Source organism: Protomyctophum parallelum, assembly GCF_964188405.1.
Source record: "Protomyctophum parallelum genome assembly, chromosome: 17".
NCBI lineage: Eukaryota > Metazoa > Chordata > Actinopteri > Myctophiformes > Myctophidae > Protomyctophum > Protomyctophum parallelum.
In genome coordinates this window covers 28981185-29003008 of record NC_139719.1, presented here as the reverse complement: position 1 = coordinate 29003008, position 21824 = coordinate 28981185, and the positions used below count along the sequence as shown (strand labels likewise).

General features: G+C 43.8%; 1 protein-coding gene across 1 annotated transcript in view; it reads left to right on the top strand.

Moving 5' to 3' along the window:
• LOC310875191 (SH3 and cysteine-rich domain-containing protein 2-like) overlaps nt 1–21824 on the top strand; it is a gene marked incomplete at both ends in the record, with an annotated part of 50333 nt that overhangs the window by 17595 nt on the left and 10914 nt on the right. Inside the window, 2 exons of the mRNA XM_083788332.1 lie at nt 2003–2363; nt 2900–2994. Of these exons, the coding sequence (XP_083644458.1) occupies nt 2003–2363; nt 2900–2994 (456 nt within the window). The remainder of the gene's footprint in view (nt 1–2002; nt 2364–2899; nt 2995–21824) is intronic.

Here is a 21824-nt window from a genome sequence, read left to right as displayed (position 1 = left end):
TATTAGTTAGCTGCTTTAACGACCCAGTTTCCCAGTTTTATTTCATCTTACATTCATTTGAAGATGAAAGATGAAAGTCACAGACAGACTTCATTACAATTAGATGCCAGATTGAGAAATATTACATTCATTTCCCAGGTAGCAGGATCACAGCCGAGTGCAGTGACCTTAAGTACTTTGGCAACCTTTCCTGTCCAAACAGAAGTTACACTTTTCTGTGGAGTTACCACACAGTATCACTCCCCTAGCCCTCATTTCTCAGGACATTGTGTCCACAGCTTGTCATTATTTCCATAAATTGGATCTCAAATCCCCATAATACTTTTGTCATTAACATTGTTTCATTGCGATGGCCCGGGAGCACCGGCCAGGAGTGAGTATATACTGGTGAAGAGAGCAGGCAGCTTGAAAGATAAACACTGGTGTTTGTTGTGCATCAATGCATCAAGTGCCATGGTGCGCAATGTGAATTTTAAGGGATATTGACTTCGCATGGAATTCGCAAGGGATGGCAAATGTTGTGGTTCCTGGGAAAAAAGCTGTGCGTATGCCAAGTTTGTCATGGTAAGGACAAGTCAGAGGATGGAGAGGAGTCCAGTCCAGTTCAGACAATGCTAGTGTAAAACAACTCCACTCTCCTGACAGGCCTCGCTTGTCCTGGCTGAAATATAAAAAATGTCCCTTCCCACTCTGCACCTCTGCAACAGGTCCTGCCGCTATTACTGTCTGAACTGGATTTGTGGAATGGGAACGTACGTGAACAAACGCCAACATGCATGTCTCTGTACACACTTCCACTTTCTATCCTCATTCCTATAAGAATCTTCTTTCTCTCCAGGAGACAATTGAGATTGGACATGCTTTAGATCAGTGGTTCCCAAACTGGGAGTCCACAAATTAAGTTGGGGGGTCCCCAGAATTTTTTTTCTCACTGAACAGTAAATAAACCAACATACAGTAGAATTGTATACAGGGTATCTGCACATTTCTAAAGTTACAATTTAAGGACTTTTAAATTATTTATTTAGAGTGGCCAATTATTTTACCCCCTTTTTTGCCCCAATTTATTGGTTATTCCAATGAATTCCTCCCCAGACATATTTCAATGTGTTGTCACTGCTGTTATATCCTACTTCGTCCTACTCCTCCCGCCCAACACTTCCCGCTGACAGGTGCAGCGCTGCCGCCCCAGCCCGTAGGAGTACACGCAATGACCAATATCACCCTCCCTATGCCTGCCTTCCCTCACCCGAGCATAGACACCTGAGAAATTTAAGGACTTTTAAGACCTTTTTGATACCAAATTGGCCAAATTATTATAATATTATTACTTTTTGTATTTGTTATATTACGGAAGCAAACCTTGTGAAAATAGCCAATCTACCAGCTCACAACGCCTCGTATGAGGTGCTATTTGTATCGGCTAATAGGCTATATTCATCTGTGGAATCGAGTCAAACTAAATGTAATGCCTCAACTCTGGACTTTAGATGTCCAGAGGCCTGACTTTATTACTTTTATTATATTTAATATACTGTATTATGATTGTATACTCTTTGTAAAAAGGTTAAGGTGAAGTAAATATAGGACTAGACTAGAGCATAGAGCCTGCTCCTAAACATGGGGTCTGGGGACCACCAGTGGACCAACTGGACACTTTGGGCCTGTAACTCACAAATGGGGAGCTTAATGCATATCAAACTGGGGGGTCCTTGAAATAAAAAAAGTCACATAGCCATATAGCTGGTGTGCCCATTCAAATACAGTCTGAATGCCTGTTGTTTACAATGCAGTGCTCCACTAATGTGATTTATGGATATACAGTATCTTGTCAGCAGTCTTGCATCAATTGTTAAATGTCCTTTGCTAGGTTGTCGCTGCACCAGATGCCAAGGACTGTAAAGACAATTCCTTGGATGAACATCATACTTGGCAACGCATGCATCCGATTCTGTTTTCGGAGTCCACCAGACAAACTGATAATCTCCTCTTCTCGTTACAGCTGCAGAGGCTGAAGCGCTCCCTGTCCTTCAAGTCGGTGATGCGCAGCAAGAGCATGGACAACTTCTTCCAGCGGAACAACAACAGCGCGTCGCGCCTCCCCGCCAACCTCATCGCCGAGACCCTGCCACCTCTGCCGTCGCCGCCGCCCATCTCCGACTCGCCGCTGGCCTACGAGCGCTCGCCCTCCCTCTCGCCGTCCCTCAGCCCCAACCCCTCGCTGTCGTCGCACTCGCCCTCCGTCAGCCCCTCGCAGTCCCTGACCTCCACGGCTCAGGCCAAGCCCGTCAAGACGCACTGCTTCCAGGAGCACGTGTTCCGCCGGCCCACCTGCTGCCAGAGATGCAAACACATGATCCAGGGTAGGTCCCATGAATGCACAGAGAAGAACACAAGTCACTAGGATACCACTCTCTCGCTTAACATAATTATGCATCCCTATTCAAGCCTGGAAATCAGACGAATCTGCCAGTGAAAAGAAATCAAATAAATAAAAAGCACTCAGCAGATTAGGTCTGGTCCCGCTCGGTTGTGATTGTGATTGTATTTCGCTGCCCCCGAAGTTGTGGGGAAACAATCAGGGCCCAGTATGCAAATACAGTATGGGGCCACACCAGAGGCATTGTTTTCCCTTCCGTATCCACCATACATGTATCTACACAGTGTTATTAGTCTGGCCATGCAAGGCTATCCCTATTCTGGGGTGAACATTTGGCGAAAGAAGCCAATCTCACAATGCAGTTCACAATGCATTTTAACACTTAAAGCCATATCATCGTGTTGCTGCTTGAAGCTGCATAATAATGAAGCCATAATACTTTTTTTGATTTCCTCACAGAGCAACATTTGTTTGATGTAATGGTTAATGGAGACCCGTGTATTGTCTGTGTCTTTGCAGGGAACTCTAAGCAGGGTCTGCGCTGTAAATCCTGTAAGTTAGGGGCTCACCTTTGGTGCTCTTCAGAGCTCTCCCAGCAACCCTGCACTGGCAAAGTAAGTCTGATCTACAGTACCATTAACCTTCACTGAAAAACATGTACATGCACACTACATAGATTCCAGTTACAGTGAATAATTGGTCAGTTGAAGCACGGATACTGAATGTATTATAGGCTACGTCGTTTGCATCACTATAAATGCACAGAATATATCTGCGTGCGTGCAAGCATGTCCCAAATCTCGAGAACCATCTGACTGATCGCTTCAAACGTGCTGCATGTGTTGATGAGGACTCAAGGGAACTTCACACCGTGCCTGGTGTGAAGTTGGTCGGAGCGGTGGATCTCCAAGAATATCTATAAATCCATAAATCCCATATGGTCCCTGATGTTGTCAATTTGACATACTAACGACTTATACTGTCCATCTACTATGGTAATGGGTACTATACTGCCAATTATTGGCTTTATGTTTAGATTTTGTATTTGTTTACATTTTTCTCCAAAACTTGAATTTCTTTCAGTAAGAAACTATTTTCGTCTCGACTTTTCAAACCAATGTGCACTTTAAAATGCATTACTACGGGACAATAATATAATGCTGACAGAAAATGCAAAGGTCTACTGGATTGCCTATCTCCAGAAAGTTTCATGTCTGCAACTTTTTCTATTTTCACACCATACTGAGATTAATGCAATCCACTGTGTTCATATGGGACACACAGTGTTCCAGGATTGTGAGTGTAAATAAAATGTTCTGATCATCACAGACAAGAATGGAGCCTGCCAGAACCACAGAAATATTGACATTACAGCGTCCTGGGACACACTGTAATAGCATATCAGGCTGTCTAGGACTGAGGTGACTAAGTGCTTTACATAACATAAGGCATAAAAATATATTCACCTGCTGTATATGTTCCCAGAACTTAGGCTCACGAACGACTCTGAACAGATGGGGGCTCTAGACACCAGCATGTATGCTCTATTGACCATTATGCACACCGCGGCCATCTTGCCGCGTTAAGTTACTGGCAGGGTGCGTTAACTATCTGTAATTTCCCATTGACAGCCCATACATACAAACAGAAAAGTCCTATCTGATTGGATTAAACAACGTCAAACTCACCAACATTGCAACTGTGTGAAAAGCTTGAAATGTCCTCGTTCTATCTGCAAAGTGTTTGTTTGATGAGCTGAGAGCTGTTTGAGAGATGAGCTTCTCTCTTGGCTATAGTTCACAGCTAGGAGCTCTGCCACAAAAACAGAACCAAAACAAAAATACTTTAGATGGGGAAAAGGCAGCACTGAGACAGCATTGAGACTGAACAGCACGACACGCAAAAATCACTTCATTTCTTTGTCCTTTTTCAAGTCATAAGACATCCGGGGGGAAAAAACTGCTGACGTGCCACCAAACGGCGTCAGCAGGTTTTCATGTAGGATCTTTATACATGATCACTCAGCGTAGCTTTGTATTTATTGACATTTCCCTTTGTGTCTGCGGTTGAGTGGACCTACATTGTGCAGAAAATGTCTCCCAACTTCGGTCAATATGTAGCAGCTTGTTTCACACATTAAACACTTTGTGCCCTTTTCAGAAGATATGACTATATTTTAGATGACATCACTTTTTTGACCCAAATTAGAATAACGGATGTCCCAGCTGTATGCCAGATGTTCAGCTCACCTTTTGCATTGCAAAAAAAAGTTCTTACGCGTTGTGTCTACATTCTGTGTGTATCAGTTTCCCATACCCGAGGCGGGGTTGGGAAAAGGGCCTTTCTGTGTGGAGTTTGACTGTTCTCCCCATGTCCCCTAGGGTAGATATCCCCACAAAAAACATGCAGTAATCCTGGTCTCTAAACTACCTCCCCCTGGCCAGCCAGGGCGCCTGATGGAGGTGAAAGGAACTGGTCAGAATAACATTTTCCTTCCACGCACTATGTCCGGCCGGGGAAACTCTCCCCTGTCAGGTGAAAAGAAGCAGCTTGAACTCCTCATGCATAGAAGGAAGCATGAGGCCAATCCGCTGCCCCCCCAGGTTGGCAGAGGAAGTCATTAGATAATTGACACTGGGTGAAAAAATGGGTTGCAAAATCATGGGATAAAAAATAAAATAAAGAAGGAGATAGCAGTGTGAGACACAGGGAATGCACAGAAGTCTGATGAAATATTGTCCTTTTGCACCGGAATGGAAATTATTTTACCTTTTTTTTTTTTGCTTTTTACACGTTACACACTGCTCTTCTTCTCCGTCTCTCTCTCTTTCTCTCTCTCCCCCTCTCTCCGTCTCTCCACATCTCTCTTGCCTGGATGAAATGTTTCCATGCTCCACTCTCACGTCTGTCGGAAAATCAATATCTCCCTGCTACCAGCTGCTCTGCCTAATTCACTGTGAAATTTGTCGTGTTTGAGGCGCACACCGTCCCCCCGAGGCTATGACACATCAGACCGTGGTCCTAGCCTGCAGCGGTGCATGCTGTGCGTCGCACAGCACACTCAACAGACCAAGGATTAGCCTTTCTGCAGCTCGGACCGGCTGCACACTAAAAACCTGTTTTCTGAAAAACCCATGTTTCTATGTCAGTCGTTCTCAAACTATTTCATGTCAAGGAGCCCCAGAATTATCTGTATTTGGCCGCGGACCCCAATCTCAAAATATGTTGTTCCAGGGATGCCCCCAGAAGCAAACATTCGAGTTAAAAACATTTGCTCTGAAAGAATAATTATATTCAAAGATTTAAAAATGTCATGATTAAAAGAAAATAGCAGATCTACAAGCTCGTACGGTGGCACTCTGTGCCGCACTATGAGCTTGTAGATCTGCTATTTTTCAACAGCTAAAGTAGGGGTAAGGGGTTCACGTACTGAATGGGTTAAAGTTAAACCGATTAATACCTGAGGACGATTCTACAAAATGCCTTCTAAATCAGTAGTTCAAACGTTTCCGTGCCAAGGTCCCTAAAAATCATAGTATTTGGTTGCGGACCCCCATTTCAAAATGTTTTGTGCCAGGGAATTTCTGAGAACCACTGTTCTAAACCACTGTAAAACCACTGTTCTAAACCAGTTTTGAAAAACGGATGTTATCTATTCGAAATTTAAGAAAAGCTGTCTGTCTGTACACTTCCTTAGCACAGAGCAAGACTGCTGCTCGCTTAGGCGACCATCTCAAAACGCCACGACGCACGGACAGCCTCACGGAACCTATAGCGCCGCACAGCCCTGTCCTCCAGGCTCAATGTGCCCTGCTTACAAACACCAAAAATAATCTTAATTTAATTAATTTTCGTCAAAAACAACTCATCAGTGAAATGCATGTTGGGAGGGACACAGATTAATGTATGGCCTCACTCACACTGTTACAACATGCATGCTACAACATTTGTCTTGTGTCTTGTCCGTGTTTAATGGCCGCCCCAATGCATTTCCAATGGAAGTCACATGGTTTGACAAAACATTTTTGTCTGATGGCTGTGTTGTGCCCCCCTCCCCCGCATCAAAACAAAAATGTTTTGTCAAACCATGTGGCTTCGTACACACATAAAGAACAACTGTGCTGGCCCAGGCCGTAGCGTAACGGTCTGGGCACCGGACTGGTAATCCAGTCGCAGTGTGCCGCGGGTTCGACTCCCGGACCCGACACTGCCTTTACTGCATGTCATCCCCCCATCTCTCTCCTGTTTCCTGTCAGCCTACTGTCTGTCCCTTCAAAAATCAATAAAATAAAGGCGTAAGCCGCAAAAAAATATCTTAAAAAAAAAAAAAAAGAACAACTGTGCTGTGCTTTGCCTGTTTTTCATGGCCGCCCCAATGCTTTTCCAATGGAAGTCACGTGGTTTGACCAAACACTTGTGTTGGCTTGCCCCCCTTCCCCCATCACAAACCACGTAGTTTCCATTGGAAAAGCATTGAGGCGGCCATTAAACACGGACAAGACACAAGACAAATGTTGTATGCATATTGTATGCAACAGTGTGAGTGAGGCCTATGGGTCACAGTTTTCCGCAATATTCCCCTTTCCTTCCCCACCTCCCCTTTTGGTTAGAGCGTTCTCGCTGACTGTTCCTCCTGCCAGGCAGGCAGCAGAGCCACACAGGGAAACCTTCTCCCGCCATGGCGCATACTACAGTGATTCAAGCGTGACACCCCGAGACCGACACAGGACGCCTCTCTCTCTTTCTCTCTCTCTGCGTGCAGTGCAGAGTGCACAGACACAGAAATAGCCTACACAGGGCGAAATGTTTGTACATAATTCTGTCTCTCTCAGCATCAACAGAGCTGGAATTGGCCATCCCCATCACCACGCTGTGAGATACATATGCCCATTCGAAATTTCGGATCAACACGGTCACCTACCACTTCTTTCTACCAACATCTACAAAGCCATGCCAAAGTAATTTGCAGAAGTTTTACTGCTCGAACGTCACTGGATATAACTTTTAACTACACACGGGTGTCACACTCCTCTCCAAAGTTATTTGCAAAGTTTGTGACACACTGCTCTCCTTCACCACCTCCTTCACCGTGCCAGACAAATACAACAGGGTTTTTTCGAGTCCCATTCAGCCCGGGACGTGTGAATTAGCAGCCACAACGTTACGTGCGCCGACACCACAAAATGGAATGAGTGGGTCCATTTGGCTACACTCCCAAAGTTACATTACTGAGGCAATGACCCCCCCCCCCCCCCCCCCCCCGCCGTTGAGAAAATAAAATGAATCTAGCTATCTATCTATCTATCTATCTATGACAATCTATCTATCTTAGCTAATGACATCAATTGTGTGCCAATTCAACCCAATTTCCCAAGATCATCCATTAATAATTCCCTCCCAATCAATGGGATCTATTATATCTCATTACCCACACTGTACATCATTTCCTGTTCATATTTTAGAATGGGTAAGGCCCTAGTACCATATAACATAAGTATCTATTAAAACTAAAATGACACAGATGCTTTCCGAGTTTTAATGAGTTAATTCTGAATGTGAACAAATGTAAGCTATAGCTAATGGACCCATAAGGCTCTCAGAGTTACATTGTACAGTGTGGATTACATTAACACTGAGTATTTTGTACAGTGTGGATGTGAGAACGCACACATTCAAAGCTACATCTTTTGCATTTAACTGCACAAGGTTCAGGATTGCTTCTTCGTGGACCACAGTCAAAGTGAATAGTTTCTGTTTATGAAAAAACATAAACGGATGCAAATAGGACCTCTGTGGACGTTTTGCCTTGGATCCATGTGTTCTTTGAGTGTTTATTTATTTATGTTTAGGTTTTTAGGGGGTCCTGGGAATAAAAAAGTAGCTGGTATGACCACCAACTCACCCAGTACACATGTCGAAGTGCCACTGAGCAAGACACTTAACTCCTAACCCTAAAAGCCATCTGAGCAGCCAGTAGAAGCTGTACTGTAATGTCCCAGAAAATACTTCCTTTCCCTTTTATTTAACAAAGAGAAAAAGGCCCATTTGAGATCAAGATTCGACTTTTCAAGAGATCTGGCCAAGACATGCAGGCAGCACCACAAATACTTCCAAATAATTTAGTTCAGTCAGACAACTCAAGAAGGATGTAATATATATTTATTGAATATAAGATAATCAATGCAATATATTTATTATGGTTTGGCGATGTATTGGATCTGCTTTTAGGTACTCAGGTCAAGCGCATCAGTCCCAACCATAGGGACTCTGAATCCCCCGTACCTAAACAGTAGATCCAAAACGACAGGTGGTAGCTGGGGTGGAGGTGGGTGAGCACTTTGTATACAGCAGCACGCAGTATACAAAAAGGCAGCAGCAGCAGAATTGAGCGCAGGATGTATGACAGCGGCACGCTGATACAACAGCAGTAAGCAAGCAGAATGAGCGCGGGTTGTATGACAGCAGCACGCTGATACAACGGCAGTAGGCTAAAGCAAGCAGAGTTGAGCGCAGGTTGTATGACAACAGCACGTTGATACAACAGCAGTGTAAGCAAGCAAGAAGGCAGAGGACTGCAAACCTCTGGTTCAAGTAGCCGGTATGAGAGATTGGGTGAGCGTGTGATTGGCTGAGTGAATCATGTGGATGAGAGCTTGATGCTGCGGTGGCCCAATTAACGGCCGGCGCGCTGACTGAGGTTCCCTGACTGAACTTGCTCTGCGCATGTCTACGACAGGCGCAAATGCTCATTTCAGTCAGACAACTCAAGAAGGATGTAATATATATTTATTGAATATAAGATAATCAATGCAATATATTTATTATGGTTTGGCGATGTATTGGATCTGCTTTTAGGTACTCAGGTCAAGCGCATCAGTCCCAACCATAGGGACTCTGAATCCCCCAACAGCGCAAAACATCCGAAACCCCCAAAAAGCAGATCATCACCAACCCTAAGCTATACATGTGTACAACAGAGCACCTGTTGTTTCCTGTAACAGGAAGACCATACCGATATCCATTCCGCGCAGCGACAAGGGTCATAGGACATGGATCAGACATAGGTCATGCTAGCATTATGTGATGACTAGTCAATGTGTTGGACAGTACAGCGCCTGTTCGACAGTACAGCGCCTGTTCTAGCATTATGTGATGACTAGGTCAATGTGTTCAACAGTACAGCGCCTGTTGATCCCTGAAATTCAGGAGTCCTAAACGGTGTCCTGGTTCGCTGCGCGCTGCAAAACCAACATGACCCACTGCACAAATAACCCAACCCAACCAGGATCACCGAAAGGGACATTCTATCATTATCATTAATATCTGAAATCAGTACCCAGTAGTCTACCACCTGGAGCTTCAAATTTTAGCTTGCAACATGATCGCATGCATGATCATGATGCGGCAACGCTGCAATGCGGCAAGTTCTGCAACAGTTATACGCAAAATACAGTTTTAAGAATGAATTGTACTTATGTAGTAAGTAAGAAAAAACAGTAGCAAATTACACACTATTCACGACTAGTTAGTATTTGAGCCTGTAAAATATCTTCAAGACTAGTCTAACATAGCTTTCGTAAGCAGCAGAGACCACCGGCCTAAGAAACAGAAAGATCATGCAGAAAAACAGTTAAGAGTATTAATAATATCCTGCAGCATAAGGAGCAAAATAATGAAAATATGTAGCAGCAGCAACGTAACCAACATAATTCAGAGCTCATTAGTCTGAGCCTGAAAAAAGCATCCGAGTTTAGCAGAGCATAGCTTTCATCAGCTGCAGAAGACCACCAGCCCAAAGCTTGTAGCATTTGGTGCTGCTGCCGATCCTAAAGAGTGTGACGTGTAGCGATTAGGAGGCAGCCCACAGCCTTGACACAGAAGAAGCAGCTTTTGCAGGACCGGCCATGGCTTCCCGGAATCCATCATGAATAGGGGCTCATGACATTGCGGATGGACATCATGGCAGAAAACGAGGCATGGAAGAGAAAGGACAAAGACCAGTGTTAGTTGCTGTCACAGATATACCTTAATGAAATTAGTTGTTTTGAGTGATTTAATGGTGGGCATCCAAGCAAAGTCAGAAGTGGAAATATCATGCATAGGATTCACCACGTAGAAGGTATAAAAAATAATATATATATATATATATTATAGAATGCCAGTAGATAACTCACTGAAGATCTGGAGTAAAGCTGAACGCCAGTTATAATGCCTTTGAGATTTAAAACAATTAACTAAAAGCACTACTATGATAGGATACACGGAAAGCAACTTGGAAAGATGAATAGGACCCTGCAACATACTGTAACCTCATGAGCTTGCAGCTGCATTAAGAGAAGGCAGGAATAATTTACCATGGTTTGATTTAAGGTTACCAGGCAGCTTCGAAACCATCAGCATGGCCTCTGAGCTAGAACATGAAATTAAACAGGACAAGCATCTCTATGTTGACAAACCTGGAATTAGAACAGCTCTTAGAATGAAATAATCCATAACACAGGTCCAAGTTATACCACTGAGCGATGGTCCTTATTGATGGGTGATGCTGATTCCTTCATTATGACTGATCCGTTTCCCATTCCAGGTTTTTATCCGACCAAAAGCATGCTACCGCTGCTTATAAGGTAGCTCAAATAACACGGAAGACTTGCATCTGCCGGCAAGTATTAAATTCAGCCATTTATCTGCAACCCATCTCCCTTCATACTCTTCCCCCAAGACCGTAGAAGGAGCTGCGTCCATGTCAACATATCAAGGATACAGATGTTTCAACCGAAACACTACTTAGGTGGCTGAGCGACTGCATGTGAATATAGAATTAATAGAACAAAAGCAGCCTAGGTGAAGATGCGGATTGATTAACTGATGACCTGCCTCATGGTTTCAGTAGCAGCAGATCCACGTATACCACCAATGTGAGCCTATCCGATAATGGCTGCAGCTGCGATGAAGACTGTATGCAGCAACCCATGGGGAGGACCTTCCCAGCATCCAAGGTTCATCTCATCAGTATAAAGGGCTGTCGCTCAGGAAATGGAGACAGAAGCAGCATGAGAACAGCTATGAATCGCTTTAAAATGACATGGATATAGCTAAAGTTGACTTTAAGGCAAATTAGCTTCAGTCACGGTGTAGTATCATCTAAGCCGTAACACTGATAGAATTCAAATCAATCATTTAGCAGCAGTGTTAGCAGCGTGGAAACGCCATACCTCTTTTCCTGGCTGAGCATAGGAAAAACACCACGCCTCTGTTCCTGGGCTAAGCATAGCAGAAATGTTAGCAATGAGCCAATTCCTGTCTTTAAAGACAGACTGTGCGTTTAATTTAATGTTAAACACTTCCCTGGCGCACCATAAGTACTTACCTGTAAAACAGACCCATAGAGTAAGACGGAGTTACGAAACTCAGTTCACTTCATGGGGCCAGTTCAATGGCGTGGCTCTTCTTCTACAAATGGGTAGAAGGGTACAGAAGCAACAGCCCAGCTTTAGTATTCTTAAATCCCTTATTTTAGATTGTTTGTAGTAATCGTATGACAAACACATTACAGAGACTTTAGTCGTCCTGAATAATACTTTTAAAACATGTCATGTTGCACACATGCCTAAATGGCTTCTTATTTGCACTGCCGTCGTTGAAAACAATGTATTCGAAACTCCATTTGTCCGCCTTTCAGGCTGCATGAACAGTGCTCGGTTTCTGCCCGCTCATCGTAACTCTTCTATTAGATGGCTCTGCTGCAACCCATGCCGCCTATTTCTCCAAGCATAGGCATCGAGTCGTGGGTGCTTGAGGCCTGAAGCGCCCACTGACACAATGGGCGCGTTCGGAAATAGCGCACTGTGCAATGCAAACAAATGGACGAGTGCGCTCCCGCACTGGGGCCAGTGGGGCGGGGGGGCACCCACTATCAATTAGCATCCTAAATACCTCATAATAGGCCTACTAAAAATAATTGAGATCCCTGAATGTGCAAGCATCCACCTTATAGCCAGGTAAATCATTTATTTGAACAGCAGGATCAATTAGTTTATAGGTAGTTAGCATGAATCAATGGCATGATATTGATCCCTCCAGCCAAAATGAAAATAATAATATCCAGCATGGCTCTGCCCAACACTAGGTGCATGATACGGTACAATTCACACTGACATATTCCTTGGGACCCAGGTGCCATGTGGGCCTATGCAACCAAGAGCAACCTCACTGCTCTCTCAGTTGCTCTGGTCAACTACATTTACTTCTAACTGATGCTGCATTGGACGTTTCATTCTGATCAGAGAACTTGTGTTGCCATATGTGAAGAAAAATACACTGCAGTACAAACAAACAATAATAGAAAAACATTAACTAAAATAAGCAGGCTAATTAGTAATTAACATAAGAAAATGTACAAGCAAACATTTACTCACATAATGTAAATAAAAGAAAGAGGCAAAACTATATCATAGTTCCATATATATGCATAACACAAACAAACTTACAAGTATTAGGTGAAGAACCTCCAAACAACACAACATGCATCTCTGAATGTGAACGTGAAACTGACAACAAACAAGACGGCTCTCTTCTACACTCTACAGAACAGGAAAGCTAAAGATATACTGCCCCTAGTGGACGGCAGACCCTTCAATATGGAGGAGACAAGCAGCTGGGTCAACGAAAACAAGCCACGAACTATCTTGAATCATTATGAAAACAATCCAACAACGTCAAATAAGTTTATCATCATATAAAATTGAGGGTGCCTCAAATGAACCGCGGGTTTAAACAACGTTGACTGTTATAATGTGCAGACGTGGCAACATGCCTGACAGACGCGATGCGGACATACTCCCGAGTAATCTAGTAATAGTGGCGACATTAGTGTTGACTCACTTGGCAACAATGGAATGCGGAAGTGCTCGTTCTCTCTCAAGGGATAGTTCCAACTTCCAGCCAAAGGAACAATGTTGGAACTATACAAAGCGTGTCGCCACTCTCCTACTCTATACTGTGGACGAATGTATGCTTTTAATCCCGTTGCCTTGAATCTATATTACGTCCACATATTGACTAGAAGCAGCCGAGACAAGAATGCGCACCAAGCGTGACCACCGTCATAAAACTGATTATAAACTTTGCCTGGATTTACATGTGAAGAACGGCGGAAAGCAGAGCAGACGGCAGGTAAGATGCTTCCTTGACTAGTGTTGTGAGCAGGACAGGACCCGACGTGAAATGCATTGGCTAACGCGATCTCGGTGTGATCGAGGCACAACGATAAAAGCAACAGAAGAGAACATTTAAGCAGCAGCTTCAACTTATTTCCGTCGGTGAACAAAAGCAGTGCACGTTCTTCCAACCAATTAAACTCACTGACTTACCAGAATTGTATGAAAGCAACGTTTAGTGCATAGCCTAATCGCCCAGACGCCACAGCAGTGGCGAACTGGTGACATTAGCAGCAGTAGTAGAATTGAGCACTTTGTATACAGCAGCACGCAGTATACAAAAAGGCAGCAGCAGCAGAATTGAGCGCAGGATGTATGACAGCGGCACGCTGATACAACAGCAGTAAGCAAGCAGAATGAGCGCGGGTTGTATGACAGCAGCACGCTGATACAACGGCAGTAGGCTAAAGCAAGCAGAGTTGAGCGCAGGTTGTATGACAACAGCACGTTGATACAACAGCAGTGTAAGCAAGCAAGAAGGCAGAGGACTGCAAACCTCTGGTTCAAGTAGCCGGTATGAGAGATTGGGTGAGCGTGTGATTGGCTGAGTGAATCATGTGGATGAGAGCTTGATGCTGCGGTGGCCCAATTAACGGCCGGCGCGCTGACTGAGGTTCCCTGACTGAACTTGCTCTGCGCATGTCTACGACAGGCGCAAATGCTCATTAGTTCCAGGAAGATAAAAAAAATTTTACAGAGTAGAATTACATTAAATGCAGAGCAAATTGCAATATTGGCGACTAAAATGTAAATTGAATGACATCCGAAAGACGCTGCCTGCAGGTCTTCTGTTCTAATTCATTTTAAAAGCATTTAGCGTAATTAATTCAGCAACTTTTAAATCGTTCAACACATTCCAGAAACTGCCTTTTCTGCCGTCTCTGTACTGAAAGTTCTGGCAGTGGCAACATAAAGCCTAGTGCTCAGTACTTTTATAAACACATAGGTAGGATGGAAGCAGAATAAGAATAGCTTCCTAGATACCAGGTTATATGGATGCCCCCCCCCATCCCCCTCTCTCTCTCATTAGCAGGCAACAGTGCAGCACTCTCTCTCTGTTTCTGGCGCAACAGCGCCCCTAATGGTACTAATAATCATACTCGTGCTCATTAACGTCACACGGACACATGAACACATAGGTGACCACAGACATTGCTGTTCCTTAGAGTGGTTGCACCACTCAAAAACTAAACAAATAACATTGTGTATTAAGACTTATTTAATTGTTATGACAAAACTGTCAGGGGTGGGACTGGGCAACCAAACTAGTTGGCATGCAGTTAACTGCATCTGTTGAACTTGTCTGCCAGTCTGGACTAACCAGGGGGGCACAGTTTTGGAGAAGAAGAAGAAGAAGAGTAAAGATGAGGATGAAACTGAAAGCAAAGAAAACTATATGTTTTTTATGGACAATTTTAAAAGCATCTGTCTCAGGTTTTGCAGAGGCGTTTCTACTACTCAGTTGGACAATTATAATAAAACACATATAACCCCCTTGGTGATCACATTTGGGCCATGAAACTCAGAACACATGTATACGTCACTTCACATCATAGTCCAACATGGGTACAAATGGTAACAATGGTAACAGAAAAGAGACAATGCTGATCTTGGGTCAGTGTGTCTATGAGGTGAACTGATACAACCCCAGACATCCCCTAGACAGCCCACTCTGCAGGCATGACACCTGTATAATCAATCTACCGCTGCTGTTTTGGCAGTGGTAGATAACACAGCAACAATGATATTCTGTATATTTCACATTACTATACTATACTATACTATACTATACTTTTTTTGTATTTTTAGTCTTAAGCAAAAACAAAAAAAAATCTTACATCCAGTATTATCTTTATTACTTAGTCGTTATTGTATTGCTGTTGTAACAGAGAACCTGTCGCACCATGAGTGAGTGACAAATAAACCCTTTTCAATCTTGAATGGCTCTTGAATGACAGGCATGTCATTTCACTGTGAATGATACAGCCAGCATTATTGTCTCATAGACCTTGCATAGATTCATGTTCCTGACAGACAATCTCATCAAGGTTATGAAACCAAGAACTGTAGCAATTGAATAAAAAATAAATAAAGACTGCTCAGAGATGCTTTGTCACACTTTGCTTCACAAGGTTAATTTATCCATTTGCAACTATTTGGATACATAGAAAACACTACACTAAACACAAAATTGTGACAGTTTTTACTGTATAATCAAAAGTAAGTAGCCTTGCCGAGCCATGAGGCCCATAGGGCAGGAGCCTATGTCCTGTTTCTGTAGCGTGAGGCAGCTTGATGTACAAGTACACCCCCTGGACATCACGCTAGTATGTCGCAGTATAATCAAAGCTCCACTTATTGCCGTTTTCACTTTGCATGTCCTTTGAAATTAGCAAAAAGTGCTGAATGAACTAAGCTCAGATGAGGGGCACTTGTGTGGCTGTCCAGTTTTGTGACCAGAAGGTATTTGGCTCACATTTGAGGCTGCCTCATTAAATTCAGGGCAGGACTGATTAGGATGTGGTTTGGCATCTAACCCACACGCTCAGTGTGATGTATAGCGTTGCTGTTGGGCAGAAACGTCATATCTCCATTGTTTTTTTGTGTTTTCTTCATAAATGAATGCCCTACTTGATCATATACTATGGCGTCACACAAAAGCATTAAAGCGTGAATTTTAATCCTGAAAAGTTTTGGACATGAGGTTTCCACCCGACAGAGACGAGATGAATGATGGAGAAGTAGAATTGGTCTGGATCGGTTTGGTTGATTGGTTGATTTCACCCTCTCTCTCCCTCTTTTTCTGCTGTCTGTTCTGTGTCTTTGTCCTACTAGCTGAGTTATGCACACAAAATAAGTGATTGTCTGACAAGCGATGACAGAAATGAATCCGTAGCTATAGGCTAGTGTACTGTATGTGTATAAGTAATCTGATTGCATTATTCTAACCTTAACCTTAACCCTATAAGTCACATTTCTTAAACTACATATCGTCGCTGCCGGGTGGAAACCTTGTATGTCCAAAACTGTTAGTTTTCAGGAACTGGAGAGAATAACCGGCTTTCCAATGGATCCAAAGTAGTTATTATTTAGTCACATGCTTTAGTTAATACTTTTTTAAGTGGTTAAATACGTATAACACACGTAACCACAAATGTTTTGAGTGGTATCGCGAGAAGATGCGTTGTATATCTGCTGTTATGCAAATTTTGTAATTTGATGATGAAATGAAAACAAGGTTATTAAAGCGAACTGTCCATTCCATGTAGAATAATCTAAACCGCTCAGAACGTGCAAAATGCAAAGTGGGCAATAATCACATTATTGCGTGCATGTATGCAAAACCTATAGCCAATGTGATATGATCTATCATTCTGCGTCTCAATCACAGCTACATTAAAGCTATTGCTTATATACGGTAGTTCTTATCCACAGTGACAGTCATTAAATAAAGGACAGGAAGATAAAGGATTTGGATTGGGTTCCTGTAGACTAGAGGACAAAGGTAAACGGAGAGGAGGAGGAGGAGGAGGAAGGGGGGGGAGGAGGGGGCGGGTGAACTGAATTGTTCCTTAAAGAGATGAGTTCTCAACACATGCCAGAGCAGATGGAGTGACTCCGCAGTTCTCACCGCAGTGGAAAGGTCACAGCACTGTGGGACAGCCAGCAGCAATACATCCATGGCCAGGAGGCATGGAGCGGCTAGCGCTGCATGGGTGAATGGATGGGTGTAGGCACAGAACATTGCTGCATGGGTGGGTGGGTGGGTGGGTGGATGGATGGGTGGAGGGAGAACAGAGGGCTGGATGGTGGGTGGATGGGTGGAGGCAGTACAGAGTCCTGGATGGGTGGGTGGATGGGTGGAGGGAGAACAGAGGGCTGGATGGGTGGGTGGATGGGTGGGTGGGTGGGTGGATGGGTGGGTGGATGGTTGGAGGCAGAACAGAGGGCTGGATGGGTGGGTGGGTGGGTGGGTGGAGGCAGAACAGAGGGCTGGATGGGTGGGTGGATGGGTGGAGGCAGTACAGAGGTCTGGATGGATGGGTGGATGGGTGGAGGGAGAACAGAGGGCTGGATGGGTGGGTGGATGGGTGGGTGGGTGGATGGATGGAGGCAGAACAGAGGGCTGGATGGGTGGGTGGGTGGGTGGAGGCAGAACAGAGGGCTGGATGGGTGGGTGGATGGGTGGAGGCAGTACAGAGGTCTGGATGGATGGGTGGATGGGTGGAGGGAGTACAGAGGGCTGGATGGGTGGGTGGATGGGTGGAGGCACAGAAGAGCGCTGCCTGCATGGGTGATTGTAAGTAATGCAGCCAGATTTTTAACAATAGTTTAACTCTTGAGACAACATCAAAGAGACTGACCGCTTCACTGTCCCTCCGAAACAAGACAACACCAACGTCGAGTCAGTTCTCCTCTATGGATCAGAGACATGGAGAGTGACAAATACTACCACCAACAAACTCCAGACATTTGTCAACAGATGCCTAAGACGCATTCTGAACATCAGGTGGCCCGATAAAATATCAAATGCCAGCCTGTTGGAGAAAACCAACCAAAACTCCATCAGCCAGTATGTGAAGAAGAGAAAGTGGGGGTGGATTGGACATTGGACAAAAACCTACTGACAACATCACTAGGCAAGCACGTACTGGACTGGAATCCACAGGGTAAAAGAAAGGCAAAGACGACTAGACTATCGTGGGCCCAGCTGAAGAAAACTGCTCAAAACAGAGTCCGATGGTGGGGTGTGATTGCGGCCCTATGCTCCACCTAGGAGCCTACAGGAATAAGTCAAGTCAAGTTAACTCTTGAGAGTGAAAAATGAAACCAAATGGACCCTCCCGGGTCCATTTGGTTTCATTTTACACTCAATAGTTCCCATCACTTAGCTGGGGACCACCTGGAACCTCCTCAAGGACCGCTGGTGGTCCCCGGACCACTGGTTGAAAACCACTGCGTTAGATGAATGGATGGATGGAGTAGGTGAGGTCACCCCTACCACTTCACTCTCCCTGCACCCCTTCTTGCCACCTTATCTCTCGATTGATGCAGTGACAGAAAGATATACAGTATGGCTACCTACCATGCATATATATCTTGGTCACTCGTTCTCATGTCTTTTGTTTCAGTTTTTCTCTACTACTTAACGAGAATCTTATCTAGACAGAAGATGGGGTCATTGTTTACCTGCATGGTAGCTTATGGTTTCAATGTACATATATTTAGATAACATGCCATTTATCTCATAGTTATACATCTTATAATGAATTGCATTTTTATAGGGCTTTTCCAAGTGCTCAAAGCGTTCATTCATTCATACATTGGGAGATGACGCCAGAGTCTTCACTTCCCACTTCTCATTGGAGGCAATGTAGGGTTCAGTGTCTTGCCCAAGGACAATTCGACATGTGGACAGGAGGAGCCGGGATTCGAACCGCCGATCCAGGGATCATTGGTCGACCTGCTCTACCTCCTGAGCCACTGGCGCAGCCACTCTTATAGTTCCAATGTAATGATATTTAGATAGCATGTGGTTTATCTCAGAGTTAGGTTTGCTAAAGGTAAATAGTATACTTGTAGGCAGAGAAGAGAGCTGCCTGCTTTATGGGATAGAGGCAGAGAAATTGAATTGGTCTCGCCTCCCCCTGGTGTCGGTCTTGACGTAATAGTGTTTGGCAAGAAAGAAAATCCCTATAAAGATAATTACTCCAGACGATATTTCTCCCAAGTCGGTGTGGATATTCTGCCATAGCACATAAATGCTGCAGCTTACTTCTTGCCGAAACTAAGTTTGTCTAGGGAATGATAACAAAATGACATCACTGGGGAGAAAGTAAACAACACATTGCCTTGCCGTAGTTTGCATCGGCAGTTCTTGCACCTCTGAGACTTTCTGACTAGGCGAACGCCACCAGAGACAGAAATGTGAACATTGTGGGTGACTGGTCACTGTGTATTTACACAATCAGATCCAGGTCACACAGTTACCGCTCTAGTGCTGTATAGTGGCTGGGGTCTAATGTTCTGCAGTCAATTTAGAGCGGAGCCAAATCGAGTATGAAGCAATTTTGTCCTCAGAGAACTTGTTCAGAAAATGCTGCGAGCTTGAGGTCATTATTATGAGGAATACAGATTAATGTTGATAGTTTTAAGAAGTGTCATCTTCTTGGAGTTCCAAAGTGGGCAAAATAATTACCAGCCTTCTGAAGCCAAGCTCAAATGATGATGAGATACTTGGACGTATTTATGTAGGTCTGTGTTCAAAATATGTAATTACCCCACTAGTATGTTGTAAAAAATATATTGTCCTGCTTAAATTGCTCAAGTAATTAAGTAATAACATCAATCCTATATTAAAATTGGCTACTAGAGTAACCCTCTAAGCAAAATCTCTGAATGAACCAAAGAGAAGAAGAATATTGACAGTAAATCTGTAAAAGCTGCATTAGCCAACATTGCGGAAATTAGAGTCATCTGGTCCAAGACAAGATACGATCTCGACTCTCGAGTCCTAACTTAATTCGACAGCTCTCTGAATGAATCACATAACCGTCATGCTATTCTAAAAGGAGTTTTGGGGGTTTGGCGTTGCATTAAAGACAGCAAACATTCTTGCCTGCAAACTCTGCATTTTGAGAGTATAAGATCTGTGGAAAAGTTCCAAGTGATCCTATATGAACCTGCTGACTGTGGAGGGTTGGAAGGTATCTCTGGGACCAGAGGATACACAGGGCCCAGGGTACAGAGTCATTATCATGAGTGACTTATCTCTATAGAGTCCAGTGTTACATTACTAAATGCAGCCACTAGAGTACCTCTGTGATTCTGTGCCATAAAGTATTATTTGGCCAATCCTTCATGGGTCCCTGAACAGTCACCCACCAATATCGTCCACTTTTGCCTGTGGTGATGACAGATTTGTATGTGGTAAGCCGTGTAGAAGTGGCTGGTTTGTGTGTTTGTGTGTGTGTGTGTGTGTGTGTGTGTGTGTGTGTGTCTTTTTCTTTTTTAGTATAATATTATTTAGTTTAACACTAACGCTTTAATTTAGAACACAGACAAATCCAACCATAGTACATTCAATCAAAGCAAACGGCACAAGTTTAGTTTAGTTATTAGTTTGCCACTTCTACAAAAATGTTAGTTACAAGTTACTGTTGCGCGTGCCAATAAAGCTGCCATTCTCTTGTACGTATTATTTCCCACCACGGAGTAACCTTGCGTATCGGAGGACAGTCTGGTGAGACCATGGGGGCTAGACGGGCTAAAAGGGCAGTGTCGGTAGGCCAATCAGAGGCAGGCGGGGCATTATATATACGCTTTATCACATGTACATGTTGTATTCAACTTTAACCACTTGAAACCTAGAACCCCTAATATGTTCTGGGGGGCATTCGCAGGAAATAGCCAATCTACAAGCTCACAAATAGTTGTGAGTGGCAATGTGCTGTGATCATGTAGATCGGCTATTTCCGGTGAAGGGATTTGGTGTAGCGGGGGGTAAAGAGTGGAGCAAGTACAGTGACCTGACCAATTAGGAATAAGTGAACACCAACACATGTACTGTATGTAACAACATAGCGTGTCGTTTAGACAGATGCTACTGTAGGTTCATTATTTATTACGTAGTATCCTACTTTCTTTGAGGCGCTACACTGCTCTCTCTGCACTCTGATGATTTACCTCGTTTATTAGAGTCCATGCTTACTCTGCACATTCTGATCTCGTATACTTGTAAGTCACTCTGGATAAGAGTGTGTGCTAAATGTCTATAAATTGTAAATTGATACTCCCCACTGTCCCCACACATGGCAAGCAGCTTGAGTGGAATTTATGCAAGATAAAGATTAGAGATGTCCCGATTCTGTATTCGTATTGGAAAAGTATCAGTGGAGTTTGCTTTCGATTTGCCCCAAACTGCAAGTGCACATTTGAGCGAGGAGTCTGCTATAAACACAACACAAGATATATAGCTAGATAGCTATAGACACGAGATCACAACACTGGTATCGGTATTCGGTATCGGTATCGGCTAACAGAAATTGTGGTATCGGGATCGGATCGGGGACATCCCTAAGATCCAGAACTCTGCTACTGTCTGTCCTCTATCTTTGAACCATGTTACGGTCATACGATTAACGTGCTACATCAAAGGGAAATGTTGTTTCCAGACATTGTGTACAATAAATAGGACTATTAGTCTATCTGTCAAAATGTTTGTACAG